The following is a 21098-nucleotide window of genomic DNA, read 5'->3' on the forward strand; positions in this document are numbered from 1 at the left end:
CGCATCAAATCTACGATAAATTTTATCTTACGATCAATGTTTATGAAACAGGCCCTACAAAATCTTGTTGAGCTTATAATTATCTCCTTCTGTACACTCATCTTGATTTTTATTAGTCGTATGTTATTATGTTCTCAGCCTTTCATTCGTCGACACTAATTGTGTAACAATGCCTACAATTTTTACATTCTACGTAAAATTGAAACCATTCTACGAAACAACGTCAGATCATTGTAGGGATAACTGAACTCCCCCTATATCCCGGCAATAACCTTGACTCTAAATTCCCACTTACGTTTTATTTCCACTCCGCAAACCTTCAAAGATATTCACATCGAGTTTGGTTGATTCTATATTGCACAACGTCACAAATCAATATGATGAGTGCAGGCTGCAGTCATTCACGGTGTCATAGATTGACTGTTATTGTCCACTCGATTTCTCTCTTTTTTGGCACTCTTATTCTACCCCCTGTTTGATTATACACGTAAAATGCTATACTTCATAAGTCCTTACTTCATGTGACAGAAAGTTGCGGCCACATTTTTACTTTCTGGGCTAGCATGTACAGATCCTGAAATTCAGGAGACCGAAGAACTTATACTAAAGCTAACCATATTCAATATTTTTGTGGAAGACATATGATCACCATTAAACCAACCATTGTCCAAGAATATAGTTAGTGCATGCGTGACACGCATATTCTATCATACATCTTTTACATTCCTGAAGTTCACCGCATACTGTTTGTGACGATGTTTACACAATAATTTCCAAATCGTACGTTGATGCGTAGAAAAGTTGCCCTTGCTAAACAATAACATAACGTACATGGCAATGCAATGTCGAAGAAATTACATGTCAGCCTAATTACTACAAAAAAGGGTTTTCCAGCGATTCAACGACTTGTGAACAGTGCAGAATGTGCAAAACACCGTAGTTTGACAATTTTTTTTTTCTGTTTCTCAAAGTTCCGAAGGTTACAAGGTTCTTATACGTGTTATATGACGGCATTCTGTTCTTTCTAATTACACACACTAAATACCCCTACGTTGAAATACCGCTACATTGAAGCCCAATGTGTGACTGCTTCAAACAAAGAGAGTAGTAAAGGTTTCATCCACATCAACAGAGTTTCACATACTTTCTCGTGTGAAGGTAAGATGTAAATGATGTCACATGTTTCCATTTGGTTTGTACAAAAACAAATACTGTAAAAATTATGATTTTGGTCAATACACCATTTTTATGTTATTACAATGCAGTATCAATTTGATGCGAAGAATTTATTATTTCTTTTCTTCATACATACACGAGCTTATTAATTATTCTGAAAATTGATTTAGAATTATATTGAAAGGGCAAGTTCTATTACTATACCCCCGCTCTTGCGCTTGAAATGGTTTCCTTTCATTACAGCAAAATATTTCTGTGACACCTCAACTTCTGAAAGCGATTTTTTTTTTTTGCAATTTAATGAATCAAAAAAACAAACAAAAACGTAGTATGTTGTAACTCTGTAGTAAGAAGTTTAACAGAAAAATCCTCCATGAAAATGTAGTCGCTAAATGCAATGGAGCTGTAATCATTTTTGACGATTTATAAATCGAGTACATACATTTCACCTCAACCGTATCTCACATTTCTGATGTTTTCGGGTTACACTTTCCAACAGATCGTTAAGCAGGTGTTAAGAGGAATTATTTACACGTGTGGGATGATACCGTGTTGGATCAAATTAGAGAACTAAAATAGATGCTGTGAGACAACAGTGGATCCTATATTTATCGGGGTTTTCACACTGGTACACCCACGCTAGCTTTCTTGCGACGCAGAATAATAAATGTCATGCTTTTAATCCTACGACGCACATAAATAAAAAAGAACATGAGAAATGCATAATATGCTTAACAAGACAGGAGCGCGCCGTAGGCCTAAGTGCTGAAAACAAAACAAGAACATAAAGAGGTAGTTTGTATCAAAACTTCACTTTCATGACTCTGTGACGGTTGTACACTTTGGGTTTTTCCATGTGCCGCTGAAACAGAGATCGCTTCAGTTGCAGCACAAATATTACAAACAAAGCTTAACGCTACGGCTGAATTTTGTGAAGCATTTGTGTCAGTTAAAAGAGCCAACAAACCAGAGTGCCAGTAAAATTTTAAAAGCCTTGATTCGGCGCGATTTGAGCCTCGTGGATCATGGTGGTGTATTCTGACGTCGGGTCTTCGTAGATGACTTCATCATCGTCCACCGATTTGATGGTTTCCTCTGGTATTGGTAATGGTCGCTCGATCACGCCCTGGTATCCCGGGGGTTCTTCGACGTTGCCCAGCTCCTCGTATGTCTCTCCATCACCCTTTCCGTCATCTTGCTCGACGTCGTCGTAATTATCGTAGTTGTCGGCGTTCCCCACTCTCTGGTACTGCTCGACCGTCTGGTACTGCTCTTCCTCATCTTTCTCCTCGAAGGCTCGGCACTCGTCCGCAGCCGTCGGCACGTAGGTCGGATTCATTTGCGTCGTCCCCTTCTTCTCCCGGATCTCCAGTGCGTGTCCGCCGCGTTGCTTCACTTTGCAGTAGCTGCTTTGTCAGAAAGAGAAAGAAGATTATAAGCGATTACTTATCACCACAGCCTGATTACGTCAACGACCATCGTTTTGGGGTGTTTGTAGTAGCGAGTTTTAAATCTGCGACGTTAACGCTAAGACTCCTCCTCCTCCAGGGTTGGACAATAGAAACAGCAGTCTGGTGCATGTACAGAACGCCATTTTTTGCCCAATAGCGTCGCAGATCTACAACTCGCTTTTGGTGAACTTCTTAAACAGAAAATTGTGGGCTCCTTTTTGGGATAAATATTACCTTTCATATCTGGACATTTTTTAGATGAGCTATCTTACTTCCATTTTTTTGATCACTTGAATAATCCTTTTGCTGCATTGGCCAGTAGGCCTGTATTCATATTCAATGTAATTCTAAATAATGCTTATGTAGACGATTCTTTTTTTTTTGGGGGGGGGGGGGGAAGGGGCTCCCAGATAAAGTTTGTGGGAAAAAAACCCACAGAGACATACGCCCACACCAGTTCACACTGTCACACAATAAAATCACCGTTGATTGAAAATATGTTTCGTTACGATTTCTTCAGATTTTTAGATATCGCTAATCATATCATTATCTACCGAAAACATCAGGATCAAGACGTTGGATTGTTTGTATTTCTTTCTGATTTATCTGTACATAAATTTTCTCAGCTACACTGGTATTAAGTCAAAATTTGTGATCCAGCTCAGTCCCGATTTTCCTGATATCCCATTTCCATTTTTCTATCAATAAAAGGAAATGCATAATACAAGGTGATACATTGATCAATTCAACTTTTAAACAATTTGGAAGGGCAAATCGTTGAATTTGATACATAAACACATGTACGAGTGATATCATAGCGAAAAAAGAACAATGCGTACTTTGTCATTGTAACAAAACAGATAAAAAATGTGACGATGGAAAAGAGCGTTCCGCTAAAAAGCAACGCTTGTAGGACGTGGAACACTAAAAAAAGTGATCAAATAGTTTTCCATCGGAAAACTTATCTCGCAGTTTTCCCAAGCTTTGGTTTTGAAACCACCAGCTTAAGAATCCACCTCCCCATTCGTGCCACGTTTAACAAAACAGATAAAAAATGTGACGATGGAAAAGAGCGTTCCGCTAAAAAGCAACGCTTGTAGGACGTGGAACACTTAAAAAAGTGATCAAATAGTTTTCCATCGGAAAACTTATCTCGCAGTTTTCCCAAGCTTTGGTTTTGAAACCACCAGCCTAAGAATCCACCTCCCCATTCGTGCCACGTGTACAAATATTATCTAACTTCATTTCGTTATAATCTTATCTCAATTGTTGATAAAAGGAACTTGCCCAGCCGCTAGCTTTTATTCTGTAAGTCTTGCATACAATGTAACGGTATAATACAAGGGATAATAAATTGAAAGTGCAAGATGTATCAACATGTAGAAAAGAACATGTACTGAACATAGAGAGAATACAAATATAAACAAAACGCTGACACAAAACAATGCAATAGTACTCATCACACAACATTTAGCTTTCTAACTCCCAATCGCCATTAGTATTTAATCAATATTGGACTGCATATCGTACCCCTGTTTTAAATGGGACCTGAAATTATTTTTAAAAGATGATAATTTTGATCTCATCTAGAATTTCATTCCACTCTTTACGCCCTCTATTTTACTGCAAGCTTCGGCGTTTAATTATCTAAAAACTTACACGACTCCGATTTCAACAAGGAGCAGTTTATATGTTTAGATGGAAACAAATCCTATCGGGTAGATTCCATGAGCGAGTTTATGCATTAAATGGAACAATCTGTGTCTTCTTTTTTTTTCAATCGTAAAAATGCCTAACTGATCTGTATTAATTGTGTTGGACACCAACTGATATTCACAACGATATGTAATGCTCGATTTTTGCAAATTTTGCAATTTGTCAATTAACATTTTGCCCAATTCCCTCACAATTAATCACAGCAACAAAATTTACCTTGTATGATGCCTTGATAACATATTACAGCTGTCTGTTTTGTTACAAAGGGTGGTATCACTTTGAAAGATAAATAAATTATCAATTATTCCATTTCATACTCTTTTATAATGATCCCAATTTAGGAATTCATCAATAATGAATCCATACCTAAATTATTGTATTACTCGTTTGATTTGACATGATCCAATTATTTACATTAAGGAGATTTAAAAACAGATTTTTCAATCCGTTTTAATGAAATCAAAATGATAAAAACGCATATTCATTCATTTTATGAGAACGGACTTATGTACATTAGACCAGTGGTATACTTCTTTAAACTTCTGTTGAGAATTTCGACTTCAGATTTAACATTCTTTTATGAGTGTACGCACGAGACGTGCAGAGATCATACAGAGACACGTTGCATTGATCATTGCATTTCTCAAAACCGACGAGGAATCGGAGAGGGCCTAACCTGCTCCCTGATGGAACGACACACCCATTAACTCTTCTTGGAAGGTGAACATCATGAACAACAGGACATATCTATACTGAAGGCGATTTAACAAATAATGCTCTACCCACTTCAAGGCATTACCAGTGACACCCATTCTTGTCAATTTGGACGTTAATACTTCATGATCGACAGTATCGACAGCATTATTTGGGCCCATTTTTACGACCAAATCCATAGATTAAACCTATTAAGCTTAACAAGCTATTCTTTTGTTATTCTAAACAAGGCAGTGATCTATTCGTGTATTAGGGTCGAAAATCATATTGTTGATAGCAGAGAAGATTAGAAGTGGTCAAATAGTCATATACAGGCTACTCCCGTATAATCAAGCCATCGGTACCGGCAGTTTACTTGCGTTATAGCCGAACAAAAAAAAAGTGTATCGACATGAAATAAATGATAATTTGGGGACCTGGATTTTTCTTCGTTGTATTCGAAATTTCGTTATTACCACGTTCGTTATGATGAGAGTCCAGTGTATATCTGACCAGATATTATCTTTTTAAAGATTTTCCAAAGATAGGAGAAGTGCTAATCATATCGGTCTATACTCTCTTATTTCATTTCTTGTACCACCTTTAGATATAATAGCGGTAATTCTAAAAATTTTCATTTCATTTACATGTTTGATTCACATATTTGACAGGTATGTGAGAGGTGTAGTAATTGAACGAACAATCGGTTTAATAAGCAACATGAAGATATCATTCAAACGGGGTTTTTTTTTCACTGACATTTTCATGATAAATCAAAGGTTTTATGCTCCTCTGTGTCTTTAACGGGGATAAAATTACCGTATTTCAATGTTCGAATGGCTCGCTGTCAGCGTCACCATTTTTCCTATATTTCGACTGTTTTGAGGTGTTTCCTAATCTTGATAATACAATCATTCAAAAAATATTTTCATCAATTTTTTTTCCTGTTGTATAAATTACCATGTCGTTCAATTTTAAATATCCTTTCAGAACCTTTTAAAGCACCACATTGACCATTTCTAGTTTTTATTGTATTCGTAATGAATTCTCTTATAGCTCTGCATGTTTCATCATATATTTCTTGTTTTTTTTTACACATAATAAGATATAATGAGCTGTTTCTGAGAATTCCATAGTATACGGTCATGAATAATTGTATAAAGAGTTGCTGTATACCACAGGCAAGGGGGTGAGCGGGGGGGGGGGGCAGAGGGGGCACTTGCTCCCTCAAACAAAATTCCTCCCCCATGTGCCCCCTGAAATGTAACAAATAACTAAATTCTTTAAAGACCAAAATGAACAATAAAGACCCTTTCCTCTAAAAATTATCAATTTTCTAACTGAAAAATGCGAAATCTTCGCCCTAACGGGGCACTTACACTTACAAATACATTAGTGTATAGATGGTAGCCTCTCGTCTTTCGACGAGTTTGCCCCTGTAAACATACCGTTAGTAAACCCTTTCATTTTTCTTTTCTTCTAAGCTTTCTAGTAATATAAGAATATTTTTCCTTGCTCGAACAATGCTATCACGTTTAAGCTTTTAATGAATACATTTCAGACTAAAACCGAATGGCAAAGTGAAAGCGCTGACCGACCTAGCCTATATGCACACAACATATCCGGGTCAGAATTTTGAACGATGTACAATTGAGCCAAAACAAGGCAAAATTTAAAAAGTAGGAAATTCTCCAAATCATTCATCTTACCTGAAAGAGTATAACTCAAGCTTTGATATGAACCCAATTATACTAGGATTTTCCCAGAGGAACAAGTTTTTATTCACCGCTGAAGTTTACCATGTCCAGAGCAGCGAACGTCCGTAAGGAATAGTACTGCACATACATTTGAATACCATTTAACATAGTTTCCAAAGATCTGATTCAGTTCAAAATCCTAACGAAATATCTTAAGGGACATGTGTACGTGATTGCAGAATATTAAGCTTGTTCTTTTAACCTGTACGTAATGGTAGACAACTGATGATTTAACTAAATTCGTCATTTCTGTAAAAATATTGCTCTTCCGCTAAACACTTTCTCCACTTTACGCGCATTTTACAGAAACTCAATATTTTCACCTCTTATTTCACTATCCTATACTTTAATACTCACTCCCAAATAATAATATACCTTTTTAAGATGTATCTCATCTGGGCAGTCTCTATAACCCAACAAACATAGCATAGTTTTCATCACGGAGGTTCGCATGTAGCTCACGGACGTTCGGAACAAACAAGATATTGAACAATGCAGCTCTCTTGAGTTGGAAACGCATTCTACTCACAACAAACAGCAATTCCATGTTGAGAACAAACTCCTCTGCAAAATCCTGAATAGATATTACCAATTCTCAATTATATAAGCTTGTTTATCTTCTCATACTGAGGAATCAAAGAAAACAATTCTTCCATCTCTCGTAAATGAACGTACAAACGTACGTGTAATCTCAGTGACGTAGTCCATCCCTGAGAACGAATATATTTATCAAAATTTCGCTATCATGAAGTAAATATTCAGGTCCTAAACTTCAATAAAGTCTACAATGCAAAATTTGCTTTTTATATAACGAACATGGTCACAGCTAAAATTATGACAAAGAATTAATATAGAAAAACAACAGAAATGTGCTCCGTTATAGAAATACGAAGTTTAGCTGGGGAGGGCAAACGGATACGTTAGGAAGAAATCCCTCTGTGTTTGCTCCTTGTGTTACACACTGTAACCGAGAAAAATTTGTGTTATTATATTAGTCAGAAATGATAATAGGTTCGATACTGCAAAGTTTCGTCATAACAAGACACAACAAGTCCATATATCTTGAATGGATGTTTGTGACTTCGATATTATACAATATGGTTTGTTATAACAAACCTTTTGTAGCGCGTCATTTCGGAGGCTCGTTATTCATACAGTTTGTCAATACGAAAATTGATAGAGTTCGTATAATTATGAAGCTTTTTTATTCGGTAAATGATAGGAATCTCCGAAGGTTAACCGAAAGGCTTATTAATTGGAACATGAAAACTTATGTTCGCTTATCCAAATGTGGAGAAACAAGTTAACAACTAAAATCCTCCAATTTCAAAACCTCATAATAACCGTTTTCACCTAAACGAATATCAGACCCATTCCACTTTTAGAAGAACGGACCTAAAAATAATGATCCTTAATATCTATTTTTCGAAGAACATTTCTAATAACAAACCTCCTGAATTAACTACAATTATTTTTTTTCCTTTTTGGAATAACAAACCTTTGGACATCGGAGTAACGAATCTTTGGAAGAGTGAACGGTATCAAAGTGCAACCTTAAACCTATTCTTAATCATTACTTTTTTAACATGTGTTTTCAGAGCAAGCACAAAAGCACAAACAAACTGACGATCTCTCTGTCTCTTAAATGTTAAATGAAAAAAAAAATCTTGGAAAAAATTACAAATGAGTATTGCTTTTCATTGGTGAGTATAAAACAACACCATGTGATGATAAGCGGAGGATTTGTGTTTTTTCATCAGACAATAATTGTATACTGCATGATTTTTGCTCGCTTGTGACGGCATTTCGATGAATAAAAAACATAAACAAACAAACAAAAACTTCTCCAGAGGAATTTGGTATAACGGGAGTGCAATGGCAATTCTTTTCTCTGTGTGTTGGAGCTCTATCCCTTCTCTGTTTCTCAGTCATTTTCATTCAACTGCTTCCACGTCCTTTTGAAACTTTTCTGTTTCTTATTCAACACATGCTCATTACAGACTTCTTCCGTCATTATCCTGAATGTGATTGCGTAGCACTTTTCGGATTTGTTTTGTTTTGTTTTGTTTTGTTTTTGTTTTCTGCTTGGTCGCAGCATGTTCAGGCTATTGAGGGAATGAGAGAAAAATCGTCATGAAGAGAAAAATAAGAATGAATTAAGGCATTTAATATCATGACAATTACAGCGAACGTCCGTTATGGAGACCAAAACTGGATGTGTTCTGTTTGAGACGGCAGCTACCATACTCAAAAGATAAATACTTAGAGCACCTGTCACTAAAAAGTGGCACTGATCCTCTTTCTCCTACTATGTAATCCATTGACTTATTCAACCAACGAACATCCGTGAAAAAAAAAACGTTTTCCGTTTGTTATTACAGGTAAATTGAGTGCTGAACGCTATTCATTTTCGGGTATGAGCGGCTCGGTGATTTGGTAATATTTTCAACTAACATTAATCTTATGTGCAGTGATATACTTGTAATTGTCAGAAATTTCCTTTCTCGGACAGAACGTCCGTGAGCGAAACTTTCAGAACCTGTAACAGTACAAATTGTCTCCAGAACCTCATTAGAAAGAAATTTAAACGCACAGAAATTACAGATTACGCAAGATTCAATTTTCCCATAACGTTGTTTTAAGTGTTTAGTTGTTTTTGTATAATTAGAGGGAAAACAAGCGTAAAATTGTGAGTAAATTTTCAATTGTTTGTTCATCATGATCACATAACGCCTTAAAAATTCTGAAACTACTGCTCTAAACTCATTATTTACTTTGTAAAACTTTATTTGTCGCTATTCGAGCCAAAAGTTTTAAAGAATACAGGACACTTTCGGGACAAGTTATCCCTATCGGAGGGATTGCATACGTCACGGACGTTCTCTGGAATTATCACGGACGTTCGTTCTACTACTAGGGTCATGTTCCAGGACGGATAACTAATCGGCAGAGAGTACCTAGCCTTCCTAACTCTTTCAAAAATTTGAAAAGGTATTGTCAATGCAAATTATAAGAAATTTGACATCCTTACAACATATTTATTGCTCAGAGGGGGATCAGGAGGTGAATTTTCAGAGAAAATATCAATTATTTGCTTGGTTTTTGGTGAATTGCATGGTCCAAAAACTGCGGACGAACCTCAGTCCGCTCCAAAAATGGCATGCAGCTCCTCGGCAAGAGAGCCAAAGGTAAAATGCACCTTCGCCATCAAAGCAAGATGGTGTCCCACTCGAAAACGTTTTAATCATCACGGACGTTCTTTTTTTCTTGGAGGTTCGTCTAAAAATACAATTTCGGTTTCTATTTGACAAAGGATGGACAGAAACTCAAAACAAACATATTATCGTGTTGCTAGATCTTAGTTGATTACGACTCAGAACAATATCGCCGATAACGTTTCATGGGCTACGATCTTTATTAGAAAATAGCGGAAGCACGTCCGTGACGAAAACTGAGTATAATTTTGCATAAAAGAATATTACGTCCCATGTACAGCCAGCAGACGTACAATTTTTGCAGGATATGTTCATTAGGTGGAACACCAAATTTTCGTATACGTTACAGTTGGGACAACAAAGTAGAATTTGCAGCAGCGATAGAAATAAAAGCATCACGGACGTTCGTCTGTTTAGGACTTTGATATTTTAATTGTTCTCTGTAATTTTGTACGTTCTCATAAAGTTCTTACAATTTTGTGGTACATACCCATGATATGTCAGATCCAGAACATGGTCAGATATTAGATGCCACGTACCATTAAAAATGCACATCATTAGTTTGAAAAACAAAAATTATTGTGAAAATAGCGTTTTTATCGTATTTTTACGCTTTAAGTCCTTGTGAAATGAGAAATATCAGGCAAAAGGCAACCAAACCATATATTTCCTGAAAGGAAATTTACCAATCTTTGAGATGACATGAAAAAATCTGGTTTCTTAGATCATCCTGGCGTGTTCTAAGGGAAAGAATGTCAGAAGGTACGAAAATTGGCAATTGTACATCGTTCAAAATTCTCACCCATCCAGCGACTCATCCGCATTATGAAATCTTGTAGAGGTATTGGTCAATCCCCAGATGGTGAACGAGTAACATTTTAGTGACTTTACCATGAACACTTCAAATAGTGTCTCGGCTCATTAGTAATTGATTATCGTTAGAAGCAGCTATCAACGTGTATTGTTTTACCGAAGGCATTTTTTCTTTAGATTTTCTACGAAAAAAACTAAAGTTTGCTCTCAGCAGAGTAATGAATAAAGAACTAAAGATAAAGTAATTAACTCAGAACATTCCGCGTTCGAACAGACGCCTCCAACACAATTGTATCGCTTAGATTTCTTCGCGCAAATAAAGGTGTATAAATAAATGTTTCTGAAAGGATATTGCATAACAAATTTGACCTCTGTTATCTTGAGTCAATAGTAGCGTAATACAAAGTTTCATTGATCAGTCGTGAAAATCTATATACATTCCAAAGCACTCACTCGCTCTGCCCGTACTTAGTAAAATGAATAGTTTTCATAAGTTATGATCATAGTCCTTCGCAGTGATTTTTTACTATCTTTAATTCCCTAGAAATTTGTTTTTAAATGCTCTATAAACAAGGCAGATAAAGCTGACATGTATGAACTTGCCAATGAGTTCATTTCTAGTGGAGATAGCAAGAGAAGGAGCACATTTGCTCTTCTTAAAAAAAAGACTAAGCAGTTATGCACACCATCTGGGCAGTGCAAGTTATCATTACATTCGAATTAAGTCTGTCCGATATTTTGTATTTGTTTATTACAGTGTATTAGCCTTTTCACTTACTTATTATTTGTTTTATGTATCATCTAGGTGGAATCTTTTGGGATCCTGGGAATCGTTGGGATTAAGAGACATTCATACTCCTTCACAGTGATTTTTTTTTACTATCTTTAATTACCTTAATTTCCTAGAAATGTGCTTCAAATACTGTATAAACGCGACTTTTATACTCTGTTTTTACAAAAAAAAAATCACTACCGTGGGAGGGGGTATCCCCCCCCCCCTCCCACACCCTCCTTCCGCTCGGTCGCTTAGCTCCCTCGCCGAGGATCTCACACTGTCACTATTATGTGCCCTCTTCGAGATTTTGCCCCCCCCCCCCCCCCAAAAAAAAAAAAAAAAAAAAATAATAATAATAATCTAAAAGATATTCGGCGCGCTTGACCATAGGATCCGCATGTTTCTATTAGGATTGAATTGCTATTATAGAGCTCATTTTGACCCCCCCCCCCCCCAAAAAAAAAAAAATGGTCCGACAGGTATGAAAATGCGAAATTCTTCTCCTTGATTAAAGAGTTAATCTGAAAAAATAATAAGATCATTGCTGTCGCTGTGAAATATTTATTTACAAAGTTCACGATGTAGCTGATCCTTTACAGTATTTTTTTTTAAATTCTGCCACTACTGTCCCTGGCAAAGAATGACTAAAGAAAATCTCGAAACAGGTTTCACCTTTTTTTTAACGCTTGGTGTTTATTTGAATCGTATTTTGAACAATATCGTAGACTCCGTTACCATTTCAGATAATACAGCTCAGATTTTGCAAAACTAAACTTGTTAATATATGACTTTGCAGCGCCTTTACTACAGGCAAACAAAAACGAAAAGTTATGAGGCGATTTCCTCATTGTCATGTGCAATTGACTTATGTAATTGTCTTATCTCGGATATTCTATCTGCTTCTCGAAAACGTGTCAGAGTCAAAACTTCTAGAACTTTCCAGATTTTTTTTCGTCCGATTCAATGAAAATTGTCCTATTCTGTTAGTTTTTCTTTTCAAAGCCAAATTAACAATGAACGGTGATTTTGTTAAGAGGTATGTTTAAGTTATTCAGCACGGAAAAAGAAGTTTCCTGCATTAGCTCAAATAATGTCCAGTATACGTCAGTAAGTGGTATAAATAATTCTGAGGACATTACCGTGAATAGCTGGCCAACATACACTAATCCAAAATAACGCCTGTCACATGCTACTTGGTACACGAACACACACATGACTGTGTGCGTGTTTGCATGTTTGTGAAGGGTGAAGAAATATTATAAGTAAAACCTAATTAGATTGAATCAATCATTATAGCCTTTGAAAGCTTTAGTCTAATATCATATGTGTGCATATTAATGTGTATATGCGTAAACGCGTATTCGCCTGTGTACCTAACCATAACCACATTAATCATAATCATGTCTTCACCCATGTGCACCAAACATTTCCTCCCCTCAACAGAAACATGAAGACTGTATATAAAATTCTAGCCCCCTTGATGCGACTTACCGTATGATGAAGAGAATTAAGTAGCGCAGGAGGACGAGCAAGAAGAAGAAGATAGTCCAAATGAGGCCGCAATTCAAGAAAACTATCCAGTCAAACTTGCCACAGTCGCATACTGCCGGGCAAAAAAAAAGAAATAAAAGTAAATGCATCCCCTGTTGTGGGCCGTGATGCTGAAACTTTAGTCATACGTGTACTACAAAAACAGTCTGTAAATCTGAAGCTAGAGGGACCCTTGCAAAGACTGCTGGATCATTTTGCCCTTACCTCCTTTGAAATGAATTCGTCAATTCTTGCACTGAATTCCTCAAAAAAGAATGAAATCGGGTAAATGACTACTGGTATTTTGATTAAAACGACTACAACCTTACAACGATAGTATCTATAGGTATTATCTTGATGTTAGACTATGTTATGCCAGTATCCATCCTTTTTCGCACCGTATACAAGAGATATTGGAAACAATATTCAGTGACCAACGAATTCGAAGGGTTTTATGTGTTTCCTGACATAAAACATGTTCCTTTTGACTTATACAGCGAGTGAAAATTACACGGAAACAACTGGGGTAAAAACGTGAGAGTCTTTTCTTTGAAAGTAAAAAAAAAAAAACCCCAAAAACATTAATTTTTCTTAACTTTAAATGTAATAAACAAACGTTTTGTTTATACGGACCTTCCCTGAACACCAGTGACAGAAAACAACTGAGCACATTATTACTTGTTTTTTTTTTTTTTTTGAGGACCCCTCAAAATGAAAACTGAATTAGCGGCTGTTCTATGATGGGGCTGGAACCGATAACATAAGTTTATTTACTTCATAATTCAATAATAAATTAGTCTAAAATCAATACAAGTCTGTAATAACAGCAATCATTGTGAATGATTGAAACATACTGTTTGAGTTTGCTTTGTTATTCTGGTTCTTCGAGTCTAGATTATTCACAGTGGCCGTAGGATCTCTTCCTGTATGCAGGAGAAAAAAGAAAGAACACAAGCAGTTTATCTTCTGCAAATTGATTGATATTAATCTAATGGTATATAAGCTGTTATTTTTCGTGAGGGTTTAATTGTCGCGAATTTCGCGAATCACATTTGTATCTCGAACTTAACAACAGGCGAAAACGTCGCCACGCGCTGGGGGAATATAATGCATTTAACATAGCATTGGTGTCAATTCGCGAAAACAACATCTCGCGAAAATGTCTGTGACCTCCTCATTCGCGAAAATATCTGTACTCGAAAATAACAGCGTGTACAGTATATATATGTATATATATTATATATATAGTGCATGAGGCTGAATGCACTATAACAATATAAGCACCGACAAATTCTGAATTTGCCCCGAAGGCCAGTTATATTCAATGAGGCCGCAGGCCGAATTGAATATAATTGCCTGAGGGCAAATTCAGAATTTGGAGGTGCTTGGTACTTGTTATAGTGCAATAAGATGTCATGCACTATGTGATATATAAAATAGCATACATACCCAGGCAAGATAAGCCTAGATCATTTCTAACAGTTACACGTGTCTACACAAGCAATAATACCAGTTTCTCTGAACCTGTGTAGACAAAATCCTGAAGATCCAAATTCAGCTATAGTTATAGAGTCTAGGGTCTACGTGGTTATATCTAACGTTTTCTAGGCCCTACGATAGGTTAGGTCTAGGGCCCTAGGGGCCCTGGCCTAACGTTTTTATACTAGATCTACGTATTTGTACACTGTACTGTACGTCACTTTTTATACGAGCGACAGAGCTAGTTAACACTTGACCCTACAAGTACAGTAGATCTACCGTGGATCTAACAGTAACACTAACAGTAACACGTTAGACGCCCTACTTACTGCACTGTGGGTCCAGGACCAGGACTAGATGATGTTTTGTAGGATTAGGGATCTACTGGATTTAAACACAAGGCTCGTGCCAGGCCCCATTGCTGCACATGCGGATTCCGAGAGTGTGTTGTGAATGTCGTTGTAAAGTTCATCTAGCGTAGCGCGATAGCGTGATCAAAGAGCGCTTAGCGTTTATTATACAACACCTCAGAATGATGTCGAATTGTGATTGGCCAAGAACATGTCACATGACATTCAATAGAAAATACCTATCAAACTCATTGAGAGTGACAGCCATACAATAGGCCCCTGGCATGGGCCTATAGCACGGCTCGAAGGTACTATAGCACGGCTTCGCGGGGGGCTACTAATGCATGGCCGCTCACAGAGTTCTGTGGCTCACACCCGTAGCAAAGCGCCAGCAAACTACATTGTACAGTGTACGTGCTGGCCGGGTGCGCTGCGCTGCCGGTAAGTCTCACAGACCAGGCGCGGCGGAGTACTGCAACGTTAACGTGTACACCTAGCGGTACTGCTGTGTTTTTACTTTTGACTCTGATCTGCTACGTGGACCACAGTGATCCCAACATCAAGACTTCATTTCAAGTTGAGAAACCGTAATTTGATTATTTTTCTGTGTTTTTATACAAAATCATTTTCGGAAATAGACAAAGTCTAGACCTACTACTAGATCTACCGACATCTCAGATCGACCTAACAGCCAGGCCTAACTCGATCTAACGTTAGCGTAGAATGGGTATAGACCCTGCGGAGTTCGTGATTCCTATGACTGTGTGGTCGAATCATGACGAGTGTTTGACAGCAGTACACAGGGTGGTTTACAATTCTCTGCCTAATTGTTACATTTATTTTTGGGCCTTCCTGAGTTGGCGGTCACTAATTTTGTATTGTGATTGTGGACAAGGTGTTGTATAAAACGAACAATTTATGATTTTGTTCGTGCATTGGGGCACGTAATACCGCACTCGGCGCGAGATTCGCCACTGGTCTATTCAACGCGGCGCTACGCGCCTTGTTGAATAGACCAGTGGCTCATCTCGCGCCTCGTGCGATATTCGTGCCCTATGTACTCACAACTCATAAATTATTCGTATACTGTACACACCACACGCTGCCCATTTCCACGGCGCACTTCCGCGTAGAATGTACGGAGAAAGCGGCACAAATCTTGGGTTGACTTGCTCAGTAATATTAATCCGTCGGATTGATTCCTTTTTCAGAACAGTAGGAGTCCAAAATTCGTAGGGCGTATTTTATGGCATCCTTTGTGTCCTTATTGTCTAAGATACTGTTTATATAGATCAGTCTCTCTAAAAGTAGCGAACCTGTTCATTTCAGCTTCCATGTTTAAATCTACCGCTGAAAGTCTAGTCCCACACAGATAAGTTGCTGGCATAGCCAGCCTGCGAGAATTGAGAATAACGATAATATCGAGCAAAGCATATCGCGGTTGTGGCGCAATCGCGTTGATAAGGTGCGGGATTCAAATACTCGATGATTAAAATGAGGGAGCAAAAACCGATATCAAATCGATAGTGGGTTATCGTCTGCAATCGTTATATTTTACGTGCACTATAACTTTTGTCATGCACTGCCGGCCTGTATCATAAGTATGTATGCTATTTTGATATATATGATATATATATGATGGTATTATTATCCGCGTGTTGGAATAAGAGCATGAAGACGATGAAGACAAACAAGTTGACATAATGCATTAGATTCCAACTTCATTTATTTGTAAACCAGATTTTCGACCCTTGCACGGATCTTCCTCAGGGTAACAGTGATATTGTATTTGAAGCTCAGCACAGAAAAATAATAATAATAATAACACAGAACCAGGCGCGTTTCTTTGTTATTATTATTATTATTTTTCTGTGCTGAGCTTCAAATACAAATATCACTGTTACCCTGAGGAAGATCCGTGCAAGGGTCGAAAATTTGGTTTACAAATAAATGAAGTTGGAATCTAATGCATTATGTCAACTTGTTTATCTTCATCGTATATATATATATATATATATATATGATATGTATGTATTTCTGTGTGTGTGCTTTTGTATGTATGTGTTACAATTCAATAAGGATTCAGCATTTTGAAAGCAAATAAATGCAGTAACGAACCGCTTGTACATTGATGTCTATGATTTAGTCCGAGGTGACAGTTTCATTTTACTTGTCATAGCACCATACAGTGCCAAATATGTGGTATCGAATGCCCCTTTACTAGATTATGCACGATCACAGTAATGCGACATCAGCCCCAGTACAGTTTCTTTTCACCACATATACTGAGGGGCGACGTAGCATGACATTGCTAAAGGGCTGACGATGTATTTGGAGTGCATGTGGTCAAGAAGAATTAATGACATACAGGCGCTATTAGCTACATGATAGATAATGGGAGTTTTATTTGTATACTGTAGAACATTGATTCCTGTGGAAGAATCCGTAGTTACATTGCACGACCGTAATACTGCAAGGAAAATAATTGATGTGACTTTATGCCAAGTAAACAAAACATGCTTTGAATGCACAATGAATAACGCATGTTTGCATGGATATACACATATATTATTCATGTATGTATGTGTTAATTTGAAACTTTTTATAGCGTGATGTTTGTTAGTTTCAAGATGCAATGGCATTTATAAGACGTCATGCTTAACAAATATGAATTTATAAGCAATAACGTGACACGATAATAAAACAAACCAAAAAGTAATTACCTTGGATCACAGCCGAAATATCATACAATAGATAGCATAATGCAAGGAAGTTAATTCTAATCTCTTTTGCTTTTAGTGTATATTATTATTCTGGCCATGGGATTTGAAATTTCCAAATGTATAAAAAATAATGTACAAGCAGGCCTGTAGAAAAAGAAACAAATTACGGTTGGAAGAATATTATGATACAATTATGACATGATATATATATATATATATATATATATATATATAGCGAAAACTTTGAGCAAAGAAAATGGGTTTTCAACGGGATTCGAACCCGAGACCTCCGGATTACTAGACCGGTGCTCAATATTGTTTCAAAAAAATATATATATATACATATATATACATATATATATATATATACATATATATATATATATATATATATATATATATGTTATTGCAATAGTAATTTTGTCGGAAATGAAATATATGAAATGAAGTGAAATGATATCATCAAACAAGTATGACAAGATTCCTCTAAGGCAGTGCTAAGGCTGTTTAAGAATAGATTCACTGTTACTGTATCCGTACTTGTTTTTTATCACAAATTTATAACTCTTTTGAAATACGCGTATGGTACAAGATTGTACGTATAATACTTGTAATCACTTCATTGAATATTCAAATCAATCTCTCTCTTCAAATATTTTTGTAATACTTGGGTTATCCATTTATTTTTCTTATTGGAGAATATGTATTTCTGAGGCCATTATCCTCGTCAAGCATCTCCTTATGATAATGGTCTCCTGCATTTCTGTTACATACCTAGATTTGCTTAACTTTGCTCAAGTTTTGCTTAAGTTTTTGTATGCATAAAATGAAACCTGATCGTCTTCATTAATGCATAATCAAGAAGAATAGTGCAGTAGGCTACATCTATTAAGTCAAACATTTACCTGTGTCCAAGCATTTCCACTCTTAGATTCAAATAGGCCTATTAACAATAACTTTCTCCATTTGCCCTTGCGTTTAATATCCTTGTACGAAAAAAAAAAGGAATGCAGAAATAAAAATAAAATCAACTTACAATCAAATCAAATATGGACAAATAATAATAATATCATCTTTCGTCCAAGTGCAGTGTATATTCAACATTGTGCATAATTTATCTTGCTCGCGTGCGTGCGCGCACACACACACACACACATAAACAAATAATAGTGAAATCATGCGTAGTTCTATAGCTGTGAGAATAACTATAGCCATTACCGACAATCATTCTGAAAATGCCGAGAACGAGTGAAACTATGTCTTAATTATCTAAACATTGAAGTTAATCATGGGGTAAAAGTTTGGCTCACATAGAAAAATACATATAATATAGAAGGATCGCTTTACATCTTTATATCGCACGTACAGCACTTTTGTCAGACATATTTTGTCTCCAAAAAACTCCCAAGTGATGTCATAGATATATCTAGATGAGAAATGGACCGGTGTTGTGCACAGCCTTCGAAGAAATGCGACCCTCACCATGGCGTCAAGTCACCGTGAATGAGTAATGGTAAGAGTCATTCACATAATCGCCTTTTCATTTTTTTTTTTTATAAAGGATACCTCCCCCACATTCTCGACTGATCTAACTCGCTTGCATCGCCATGCTTTTTTTTTAAACGGAGAGTGATTGTCTAAAAGATATCACGGAAGAATTCAAGAAAAAAAAACACATGAGAAACAGAAAAATGTGCTCACAAACAATACTTTATGCTATTGACTGACCAACGGATCATAAAACAGCTGAAACATAATATCTGAAATGCCTTGTCAGCAAATGCAGTTTAAAAAGATTTGCATTGTGAGCTACATCACGTTCGAGTATAGACCTTAACTAAAAAAGTGACATCAAAGCACAAGATTAGTGTCGCTTTCATTAGAATCGTCATGACACAATATCTTATATTGTCATCGAAGTGACCTTTTATCCACGTCATAATATGCAAATAATAACAGGTGGTGATGATACCGTCTCGCTACTTTTCTATTTGTTTGAACACAATAATTACAAACATCAAGTGTCTAATCGATAGTCTTCTCTCTAAAAAAATTGAGTGAACATTTTCACTCTTAAAGGAGTGAATACAAAAAGAGTGAATTTTGAGTGAAATTGGGTGAAATTTGAGTGAAAATGTTCATTTTCACTCGTTTTAGAGTGACGTCAAGGATCACTCCAAAATCTTCGAGAGATCCCTTAGGTCACTCCAAAATGAGTGAAAATGAACATTTTCACTCGAAATTCACCTTTTTTTTTTGTATTCACTCCTTGAAGAGTGAAAATTTTCACTCGACTTTTTTTTTAGAGAGTGTATAGCAATTAGAGGTAAATCATACAACAAAACAATGACTTTGTATGAAATATTACCCAGTTTGTTATGTTCAAATTTGGAGACAAAAAAGGTAATAATAAGATTTTTCAATGATTATTGTGAAACTTTTTAAGCTCTGTCATCATGAATTAGTCAATGCTGTGTATTTTCTTATTCAGTGTGTGACTTAAATTGGATGGAATCTTTCCAGCCACGGATTGAACTTCCTTATCTCACCCTTTTCTACTCATGCAGTACGTATTAGAACATCATTGTTATTATCAAAAGAGAAAGAAACGTATAAAACATTCAAAGTAAGATATTATTCAGGATGACATCATAATTAATTCAGTATACATACGTTTCACTAACCATAATACACTGCATTACTACTAACAGTACTAAAGCATTAGCATTATGTTGTTTTTCATAATATTTTGTTTTTCCGTCACTCCTTAAGGTGGGGGTGTGGGTGGGAGGGAACTTTATATTGGAGTAAATAATCGTATACAGTGTGAATCAGTACACATAGGTATTCTTGATTCTACAATTCTGGCACGATTTTCATTTTCTTGTCGTCCTTTCGAGATTGCCTTGTTATACTGAATATTGCTGACTATATATAATAGTGCATGTTACCCCTGTTTTGCTTGTTGGTGTGTTTGTTTGTTTGTTTGTTTGTTTGTTTTGAGATTATAAATAGGCTTACTGACATCGCAAAAACCACAACCATGATTACCCAATATTTGTGTTTATTTCCTTTTACAGTGCTATTTATTTTGGAGTTATGGGAAAACGTTTCGGCATGTTTTTGCATGTAAGGCCTACACAATCATGCGATCCCTAACCAGGAGAAAAACATGCCGTGATGTCTTAGGAAGCCCGAAATGAACCCCGAACGTCATTGTGCTTGGTACGAAAATAACACGACGGCTTTGCAGCAAATGTTGCCATCGTCAGGTAGATATCGCAAAGGACAGAAGTGGGATAGATACGACATGTGATCACAGTTAAAACAAACACAACTTCATGGAGCATGTTGGAGGATAGCTTTCACTCGTTGGCGCTACTCAGCTACCCGCTCAGCTCTCACGGTCCCAAGTCTGAT

The 21098-nt window shown here is 36.6% G+C and overlaps 1 protein-coding gene across 1 annotated transcript; it reads right to left on the reverse strand.

Moving 5' to 3' along the window:
- Window positions 1-2161: 2161 nt before the first annotated feature.
- LOC139733649 (uncharacterized) lies at window positions 2162-15378 on the reverse strand. The gene is made up of 3 exons (XM_071644463.1): window positions 13981-15378; window positions 13088-13199; window positions 2162-2582 (listed from the first exon to the last, which is right to left on the reverse strand). Exon 3 carries the CDS (start codon window positions 2513-2515, stop codon window positions 2162-2164), a length of 354 nt encoding a protein of 117 aa, XP_071500564.1. The 5' UTR covers window positions 2516-2582; window positions 13088-13199; window positions 13981-15378.
- Window positions 15379-21098: the final 5720 nt, after the last annotated feature.

The sequence above is a fragment of the Diadema antillarum genome, unplaced genomic scaffold (genome assembly GCF_040938485.1).
Source record: "Diadema antillarum isolate AM-2024a unplaced genomic scaffold, OU_Dant_1.0 seq00000486_RagTag, whole genome shotgun sequence".
NCBI lineage: Eukaryota > Metazoa > Echinodermata > Echinoidea > Diadematoida > Diadematidae > Diadema > Diadema antillarum.

Excerpts from the sequence above, each read along its gene's own strand:
- LOC139733649 (XM_071644463.1), bottom strand. The coding sequence starts at position 2,515 with ATGAATCCGACCTACGTGCCGACGGCTGCGGACGAGTGCCGAGCCTTC.